This window comes from Rana temporaria, chromosome 3 (genome assembly GCF_905171775.1).
Source record: "Rana temporaria chromosome 3, aRanTem1.1, whole genome shotgun sequence".
NCBI lineage: Eukaryota > Metazoa > Chordata > Amphibia > Anura > Ranidae > Rana > Rana temporaria.
The window spans coordinates 86,803,196-86,813,781 of NC_053491.1; the positions used below are offsets into that span (position 1 = coordinate 86,803,196).

At 41.1% G+C, this 10,586-nt stretch overlaps 1 protein-coding gene across 1 annotated transcript in view; it reads left to right on the forward strand.

The window, feature by feature from the left end:
* LOC120931428 (Golgi membrane protein 1-like) overlaps nt 1–10,317 on the forward strand; it is a 57,916-nt gene extending 47,599 nt beyond the window's left edge. The window contains exons 6-7 of the mRNA XM_040342855.1: nt 6,775–7,019; nt 9,525–10,317. Of these exons, the coding sequence (XP_040198789.1) occupies nt 6,775–7,019; nt 9,525–10,228 (949 nt within the window). The 3' untranslated portion in view covers nt 10,229–10,317. The remainder of the gene's footprint in view (nt 1–6,774; nt 7,020–9,524) is intronic.
* The last annotated feature ends 269 nt before the right edge of the window (nt 10,318–10,586 follow it).

Consider the following 10,586-nt stretch of genomic DNA (forward strand, 5'->3'; position numbering starts at 1 on the left):
AAAAAGATTTTGACATACTCGTAATGTGGGCCCTATTATTGGATGCAACTTATTTGTAATATTTTTATAACACCTGCTTAATAATTCCCTACATTAGGCTTGTTCTAATTTGGCCAGATTTTCATATCCCTATGCCGGCACCAGTCCAGTACTCGTCCTAGATGCACTGCTTCATAATACTTGTATACATTAGGGACAGCCAACCCTCCATACTGTAAAGATAACAATGTCCTCTTAATCCTCTGTTGTTTTCCTGCCCAGATACATTTCATGAATAATGTTTGGATATGTCTAAAAAATATTCTTTGTATTGCAATTGGGACTGCTTCTAGAAGGTACAGGATCTTTGGTAGGATATTCATCCTAATTATATTGCTTCTTCCAAACCATGAAAACATTCCCCTGTGCCATTTCTCCAGTAATCCATTCACTTAACTTAATATTGGTAAAAAATGTAATTCATAGATTCTAGACCTATCTACTGCAATTACAGTCCCTAAATACTTCAACCCTTGATCTGACCGTTTAAATTTATAGCATTGCCTTATTGATTCCATCATCTTCTTTGGGATTGCTACCATCAAGGCTTCCGACTTTGTGCAATTTATTTTGAAATACGAAAGGCGACCATATAGCTCAATTTCCTTAAGCAAATTTGGAAGTGAAACAATTGGATTTGTCATTGCAAACAGCATATGCTGCGACTTTATGCTGTAATCCCCCTATTTTAAATCCCCTAATATCTTTATTTAACCGTATTTTACACAAAATGGGCTCCAAGCTTAATGCAAATATCAAAGGGGACAACAGGCATCCTTGTCTTGTGCCATTTGCTATTTCAAAACGGCGGGAGACAACTCCATTTATTTTCACTTGCGCTGTGGGTCCTTTATACATACTCGCAATCCAATGATTAATTTTCTCTCCAACTTTTATATATCGTAGAACTGAGAACATAAACCCCCATCCCACCCGATCAAAGGCCTTCTCTAAGGCTGTTCCAAGAAGGCGCAGGGGGTCTTAGTCGAGGCTATATGCATCAGATTTAGGGCCTTGATGGTATTATCCCTTGCTTCTTTTGTTGGTATAAATCCAACTTGGTCCTGATGAAAACAGATTTTTAACCTGGTTCATATATTAACCACTTCAGCCCCGGAAGATTTGGCTGCTCAATGACTGGGCCATTTTTTACGATATGGCACTGCGTCGCTTTAACTGACAATTGCGCGGTCGTGTGGCGTTGTACCCAATTGAAATTTGTGTCCTTTTTTTTCCCCCCCCCACAAATAGAGATTTATTTTGGTGGTATTTGATCACATCTGCGGTATTTAATTTTTTGCGCTATAAACGAAAAAAGAGCAATTTTGAAAAAACTCTATTTTGTACTTTTTTTGCTATTATAAATATCCACAATTTTTTTTTTTTTTTTTTAAGCAATTTTTTTGCTCGGTTTAGGCCGATATGTATTCTTCTACATATTTTTGGTAATAAGAATAGCAATAAGTGTATATTGATTGGTTTGCGCAAAAGTTAATAGGGGATAGATTTATGGCATTTTTATAATATTTATTTTTTACTAGTAATGGTGGCGATCTTCAATTTTTATTGGGACTGTGACATTATGGCGGACAGATCGGACACTTTTGACACATTTTTGGGACCATTGACAATTATACAGCGATCAGCTCTATAAAATGCACTGTATAAATGTCACTGGCAAGGAAGGGGGCAATCAAGGGGTTAACTGTGTTCCCTAGTGTGTTTTCTAACTGTCTGGGGATGGGAATGACTGGAGGAAATGACAGATCGTGGTTCCTAGCTAGCAGGAACTCACGATCTGCCTCTCCTCAAAGAACTGGCATGTGTGTGTTAACACACACACACATCCCTGTTCTGCCTCTCATGCCCGCGATCGCGCATGGCCAGAGGTCACTGTGACCGCGCTCATCGGCACCCCAACAGTGCAGCGCGTGTGTGCCTGCTATCCCACTTAAAGGGAGCGACGTACGTGCCGACCTGCCGCAGTATAATGACGACGGCTGGTCAGAAAATGGTTAAAATGAGCTTACAGTTACATATGTTGCTGGAAATAATGCATAGGTAAATGTGAAATACTGCAAAAGAACATTTCATAACAAAAACAATTTTTTGTACCGCAATTAAAAAAATATTATATACGGTATATTACACATACACACATATATATGCAAAAATACTATACTTTTTTACTTTACTGTGTTTACCACCACAGAAGCCCCTTGATATGATGGGTTCCCTGTTCTGCCATGACTCGTTAAGCTTCTCATTCCCCGCTGACACACCTGTGTAACTTAAACGTTAGTATGCTACCACTGTAATAATGCACAGAGAATAGGCCACAAGCAACTGGATGGTAGATTGAAAGGATGTATTATGGCAATGCAGTTAAACAATGCATGAATCCATGAACAGGCAATTGATAAAGTGAACACTGACCCATAAGCTGGCAGTCAACTGAACCATAGTCATGCTAAACCAAATGTTAATGTTGCAAAACAGGGTTAATGCGGTATTAACTAACAAAAAAATAAAGAGCCTATGCATACAGCCCCAATAGTGGGTGGGTACAGGGCTGGTAGTACCACTAGGCAACCGCCTAGGGCGCACTGCTGACTGTCACTGATGTGCAGCTCTGCAACATGTAACTAACTCAGTCTCAGGCAGCTGCTCCATCCCACCGGTAATTTAATTAGAGGCACAGTGCAGCACTGGAGCCAGCTCTAGAGGAAGCAGAGCCAATGCTTCCTGTATAGTGCCACCTCCTGTCACATGGGCAGGACAAAAGGGGTGGAGTCAGCGGTGGAGCCAATGGGGGCGGCAAAATTAGGTTTCGCCTAGGGTGTCAAAAATCCTTGCACTAACCCTGGGTGGGTATATGTGTTCCTGACAAAGGGTTACTCCTAAAGGTGACTTTAAAGTACAAGGTGCCAAACTGTCAACGTTAGCCACATATCGTTGGATCCTTTCTGTAAGGTGGTGTACATGTAGCTGTCCCTTTAAGAGTGTACAATTGATGGCCAATTGGCTGCCAAGTAAGCAGCAGTCTCTAGCGCATTAACTGTGTTAGTGTTGAGATAAGCAAAGATGGTTCAGCTTACCATTCCTGGTAAGAAATCTCTGTCCAGATCACTTGGCAATCTGCTGTCCTCAGGTGACTCAGTCCTCCTTAACAGGTCCTCATAAGGCCCAGTTTCTGAACTCTGATCCTCCCTGGTTCTTCCATGCTGCAGACATTCATGGCAATGGGTCCTTCCAGCTCCGTTTCCAGCTCAGCAATCAATCCCTTTGCAGATCAATCCTCTTACGGACAGAGCAAGGGCAACGGATCGCTGATCAGGCTCAGCTAAGGTAACAAGTCTGCACTCTGTACAGTCTCATCCAAGGCCACAGGTCTGTATGGCTTGGCTTTCTCCAGCAAAATGCTTAGATCTCATCAGAATTGCCCAAGGTCTGTTTTTCCTCCTCTGTAGCACAGGGAATACTGGGTAGTGAAGTCCTTAGCCCAATGGCATCCATTTACTCATATTGTGAATTCAAGCGGAGAGTTGGGACTTTAAATGAGGCCATAGTGCATATTTATTGATCATAAAATTGTAAAAAACATATCAATAACAAAGACCACATAGAAAAGGACATTATAATAAACATAACTCCATAATTGTTCACACAGCCATATGTATGTGTGAGTGCACTATGGGCACCAAGAGTACATAAGTATATAACAACTTGTGCCACGTAGTGGTCTTGATTTGATTAGTAGATACATTCAATGATACATCTATGTACATGAAACATCAAAGCATCATATGCGGGAAAAATGAATAAAAAATATAAATTGAAATTTTGTATAAAAGTAATAACATCATAAATGGTGGGTAGAAAGATTTCTGAATTGATGGTGTAGTGTAGACATATCTGCATCCCAAAATAACTGACGCGTTTCGTGTAAGAAGAACACTCATCAGGGGCGGTTGTTCAGAGATATCTACAAAATATGTAAATATAATTGTAGCTCATGGTGGCAGGGAAAGGCACTACGGCCCGACCCAAATACATAGGGTCACAGAAATGAGGATTGGTGGATACAAAACCAAGGTCAGGGTGATGGTCTGTCCCAGGAGCTGAGGTGATGAAACCGCGTGCCAAAGGGGTACATATACAGAAACCCCCCCACCCTGCACAGAAGCAGAGTTGCTGGAAAGCATGATGGCACCAAATGCTACGCCAGTAGGGATATTACTCATATTGTGCAGCACTCCTTCAAGGACTAGACATCCCAGCGACTGCATAGCCGCTGTTGCCAGGATGTAGGAGGATGTCACACAGCAGGGGAGTGAGGGGTGAGCGGAAAGCCCACAGCCTGCAGCCACACAGCCAATCGGTTTTACATGGCAGCCCAGCCAGGGAGGGAGAGAGAAACAGAAGAAGGGAGCGGAGTCCCACATGGCCCACTCTTCACACACAGCCAGCAGCAGCACCCGGCTACACACAAAACTCCTGTTGTTTATTCTAGGTCTCCTTTTTGTAAGCACTAATTTGGGTTTCTTTTGATGTTATATTAGTATATGAGCCACATTTGTTTTCAGATATGATTACATTGTTAAAGAATACCAATTTTGTTTTTAATATAAAAGGCATAACTATCTCTGATAGGGAATGTAAAGGACATTCATTTTAACATAAACCTGGAGTAAGTTTGTATAATACAAAGAAATGCTGGAGTTGTATAGCAGGCATCTAGCAGTCAGGTCCATAAATGTTGGGACATCGACACAATTCTAATCTTTTTGGCTCCATACACCACCACAGTGGATTTGAAATGAAACGAATAAGATGTGCTTTAACTGCAGACTTTCAGCTTTAATTTGAGGGCTTTTATGTCTAAATCAGGTGAACGGTGTAGGAATTACCACAGTTTGTATATGTGACTCCCACTTTTTAAGGGACCAAAAGTAATCGGGCAGATTAACAATCGTAAATCAAACTTTTACGTTTTAATACTCGGTTGCAAGTCTGGAACGCATAGACCTCACCAGATGCTGGGTTTCATCCCTGGTGATGCTCTGCCAGGCCTCTACTGCAACTGTCTTCAGTTCCTGCTTGTTCTTGGGGCATTTTCCCTTCAATTTTGTCTTCAGCAAGTGAAATGCATGCTCAATTGGATTCAGGTCAGGTGATTGACTTGGCCATTGCATAACATTCCACTTCTTTCCCTTAAACTCTTTGGTTGCTTTCGCAGTATGCTTCGGATCATTGTCCATCTGCACTGTGAAGCACCGTCCAATGAGTTCTGAAGCATTTGGCTGAATATGAGCAGATGATAATATTGCCTGAAACACCTCAGAATTAATCCTGCTGCTTTTGGCAGCAGTCACATCATCAATAAATACAAGAGAACCAGTTCCATTGGCAGCCATACATGCCCACGCCATGACACTACCACCACCATGCTTCACTGATGAGGTGGTATGCTTTGGATCATGAGCAGTTCCTTTCCTTCTCCATACTCTTCTCTTCCCATCACTCTGGTACAAGTTGATCTTGGTCTCATCTGTCCATAGGATGTTGTTCCAGAACTGTGAAGACTTTTTTAGATGTTGTTTGACAAACTCTAATCTGGCCTTCCTGTTTTTGAGGCTCACCAATGGTTTACATCTTGTGGTGAACCCTCTGTATTCACTGGTGAAGTCTTCTGTTGATTTTGACACACATACACCTACCTCCTGGAGAGTGTTCTTGATCTGGCCAACTGTTGTGAAGGGTGTTTTCTTCACCAGGGAAAGAACTCTTCGGTCATCCACCACAATTGTTTTCCATGGTCTTCCGGGGTCTTTTGGTGTTGCTGAGCTCATCGGTGAGTTCTTTCTTTTTAAGGATGTTCCAAAGAGTTGATTTGGCCACACCTAATGTTTTTGCTATCTCTCTGATAGTTTTTTTTTGTTTTTTCAGCCTAATGATGGCTTGCTTCACTGATGGTGACAGCTCTTTGGATCTCCATATTGAGAGTTGACAGCAACAGATTCCAAATGCAAATAGCACACTTGACATGAACTCTGGACCTTTTATCTGCTCCTTGTAAATGGGATAATGAGGGGATAACACACACCTGGCCATGGAACAGCTGAGCAGCCAATTGTCCCATAAAAAGTGGGAGGCACATATACAAACTGTTGTAATTCCTACACTGTTCACCTGATTTGGATGTAAATACCCTCAAATTAAAGCTGCAGTTAAAGCAAATCTACACTGTTTCATTTCAAATCCATTGTGGTGGTGTATAGAGCCAAAAAGATTAGAATTGTGTTGATGTCCCAATATTTATGGACCTGACTGTAGATGTCATATGTCACTTAGCTGGACAGATTATCATGGTAAAGGGAACCCCTCCTTGATCTGGTGGTCCCATATTTATACAAGGATGTCCCATCAACTTTCTACAAATAAAAGAAAATACAACTCCTCTTCTCGGCTTTTTGAAGTCCAACCAGATGAAACCCCACACCCTCTTAGAGACCTCATTCAGGCCAGTCTACAGCCTCAGCTTAGGTCACAACACATCATAAATTGGAGTGTGTGGTCAAAATGAATAGGCTTATTTAGCTACATGTTTAGCTTTTTGAGCATTTGTGATACTATACAGGTAGCATATTCATTTTGTGTGTGGCATAGACATTTTGATGTGCGCTTCAGCAATTTACCAGAATGTTAATGTTTTTGTTTTTTTTTCTTTTGCAGGACTCAGTGCATGAATGTCATTGGTATGATGAGTAAATTATGTAGTATGGGTAAAAACAAAATACAAAAAATACTACCATTTATCAAAGAAAAAGATACTTTCATGACTGCAGTCACCAGCCAATCACCCGCTGTAACATACAAACTTAAAAACATTTCAGAGGCACCAAATCCAGAAGGTGGCTTCACGAAAGCTCAAACGCCTCTGATGCAAGCTATAACAGACATCTCCTTATCATCGTCAGGTGAGAGCTATGTTTTTGTAGTCGGGTCTTTTTTTTCCAGTTTTGGATACAGTGTAGAGATATTAGAACACCTGTCACTTTTTATTGCTGTCTGTTCCCCCCATTAGAGAGATTAACCCTCTCTATGTGTCCGGTTTACCATTATTGCCAAAAGTGAAAGAGTCCTAAACTTTGGGTTGTTGTTAGAACAGGAATAGAGGGCATAATCTTCAACTGGGGCACTAGTTTTGGTGGATTTCTGTTTACTCCTGGTTTTGGCTATGGGACAGGAAGTGAGGGGGAATCTCCCAACGGGACACAGATTGAAAAAAACTGGCAGGAGTTATAACCCTCCGAACTGAAAAAAAGGTTTTCCTTTCCTCTTGCATAACATTAACCACTTCAGCCCCGGACCATTTCGCTGGCCAAAGACCAGAGCATTTTTTGCAATTCGGCACTGCAACGCTTTAACTGACAATCGCACGGTCGTGCGACTTGGCTCCCAAATAAAATTGACGGCCTTTTTTTCCCACAAATGGAGCTTTCTTTTGGTGGTATTTGATCACCTCTGTGGTTTTTATTTTTTGCGCTGTAAGCAAAAATAGAGCGACAATTTGGAAAAAAAACAAACCATTTTTTTTTACTTTTTGCTATAATAAATATCTCCCAAAAAATCTATAAAAAAAAACAAAATGTTTCCACAGTTTAGGTCAATACGTATTCTACATATTTTTGGTAAAAAAATCACAATAAGCGTATATTGATTGGTTTCCGCAAAAGTTATTGCGTCTGAAAACTAGGGGATAATTTTATGGCATTTTTATTATTATTATTTTTTTACTAGTAATAGTGGCGATCAGCGATTTTTATCGTGACTGCGACTTTATGGCGGACACATCGGACACTTTTGACAATTTGTTGGGACCATTGTCATTTTTACAGCGATCAGTGCTATAAATATGCACTGATAACTGTGAAAATGACACTGGCAGTGGCGCTGAAGGGGTTAGGTGTAACCTAGGGAGTGAGTCTTACTGTTAGGGGGCGTGGCTACGAGTGACACGTCACTGATCGCTGTTCCAGATGAGAGGGAACAGACAATCATTGACCGTGTCACTAGGCAGAACAGGGAGATGCATGTTTGCACTTGCCTCTCCCCGTTTTGCAGCTTTGCAAACTGATCGCGGGACACTGGCAGACATAGAGTCCGCGGGTCCTGCGAGCACGGTCACGGAGCTTGCGGCAGGGGCGTAAGAATTTCAAAGTGACGTGTGTGTGTGTGTGTATATATACAGTAAAACCTTGGTTTGAGAGCGTTTTGCAAGACAAGCTAATTTTTTTTATAAAATTTGACTTGATATACAAGCGATGTCTTGATATTAGAGAAGCGTCATGTCACAACTGAGTATAAATGAGAAGAGCGGTGCCTCTAAGTGTAGCAATATGGTTACATTTAATGAAGGTACAACAATTAGAAACTTACATGGATGATGATTAAAACAGGCACATCTAAGTATACAGGCATCCGGGGTAAAGGAGTGCAGGAAAATAATGGTGGCCACACACAATATTGACACTTTGGGCCCAATTTGGACATTTTCAGTTAGGGGTGTACTCAACTTTCTTCCCAGTGGTTTAGACATTATTGACTGTGTGTTGAATTATTTTGAGGGGACAGCAAATTGACACTGTTATACAAGCTGTACACTCACTACTTTACATTGTAGCAAAGTGTAATTTCTTCAGTGTTGTCGCATGAAAAGATATAATAAAATATTTACAAAAATGTGAGGGGTGTACTCACTTCTGTGAGATACTGTAAATGACCCCCCCAAGTGTTATTGCTGGTAATTGTCATTGTTCAGGTTCATACATGCCCTAGAAACTGATCTTAAATCTCAGAATTTCTCAGTCTCATCCCAGGTATACGGGAAAAATCTGATATTGGCACCAACACAGTTACCGTATATATCTGCCTATAGCGCGCATCGGCGTATAGCGCGCACCCCTAATGTAGAAGGGAAATTCCTGGGAAAAAAAATTGAATTACTTACAGTTTTGGTGTCTTGTCCGGCATCCATCGGCGGCCTTCTCCGGTCCGGCGTCCGTCTACGGCCCTGGTGGTGTCCTCCCCGCTTCTCCCGCACTGTTGTTGAGCCGATCCACGCTCCCCGCGCTGTGTTTGAACGCCGCCGCCGACATGTACCGAGCGCAGTACACTCGGGCACGCTCGGCTCCTCTCACATAAAGGCTAGGAGGCGGCACAGGGCGTGACGGCGAGCGGAGCCGAGCCTGGCCGAGTGTACTGTGCTCGATATATGTTGGATGGCTGGTTCAAACCCAGCGCGTGAAGCGGGTATCGGCGTATATCGTGCACCCACAATTTTTCCCTGATTTAAGGGGAAAAAAGTGCGCAGTATATGCCGATAAAGGCCCAGTGAGTCATTAAACTATATTACAGCAATTACTCAGCATTTCAGAAAACATTAACTTGTTCTAACCTTGAATTATGTTATATTATTTTAGATGGCAAGCGAAGGCATTTGACTGTTGGTCCTGGAGTAAATAATGTGAGCTCAGAACCAGAAAATACTACAAGCCCGAAGAAAGACCAATATAATGCATTGGCCCCTAAAAACACACTACAAGGACGCTATCTAAATGGAACAACACAGGAGAAAAAGACCAGTAAAGCTGAGAAGATGCTGCTTACCCAACAAAATGACACTTTTCTTAATGAGACACTCATCAAAAATGATGTGAATGAAAACTCCACCAGGCGACAAAGGACCAAAGAAAAACTGCTTTCAGATTCACGTACAGATCCCCAAAATCTGTTTAGAGATGTCAGTTATTATAAACGTGTCAGTGAAATGAAGAGAAACACACTGAAAAATCTACAGTTACAGCTGACTAATTCAAGTAATCTGGCGATACGCGGAGCGCAAATCAATGTAACAGAAAGTGATGGAGAGGAAAAACGTAATCTCACATTATTAGAAGACAGAACACCAGAAACTATTATCAGAAAAAAAGCCACAGAGGAAACGACAAAGGTTACCTCGGAGAATGAATTAAGTTCACTTCTGGATGTTTACAACACAGAGGAAAAAGATAAAGATGGAGACATTATAAAAGAGAAGATAAAAGATGACGAAACACATTTGGCAGTCACTAACAAGAAAAATTCTAAGAAATTACAGACTCCGAGAATAGAATATATTGAATAAGAGACTCATTAAATCTAATTAAATAAACATAATACAAATCTATGAACTGTCTTTATAAATAAAAAAATATTATTTAAAGCTGTAAACGATCTGATGGCAGAAATTAGTCTATTATTTTCAATTTTTAAGAACGCAATAAGGAGAACATACTTCTAAATCTGCCCAATGTCATTAGTGGAAGGCGTACAAACCATACTTAAGGCTGGCCATACATGGTTGAATTTCGAACGAATTTCCTTTTCAAAATCAGAATTTTTTTTTTTTTTTGGATCCAATGACGCCACCATTGATTTTAGAAATTCAGCCAACCAAGCCTTCAATTTCACCTCATGTTGCTACAGAAAATAATTTTTGTGGC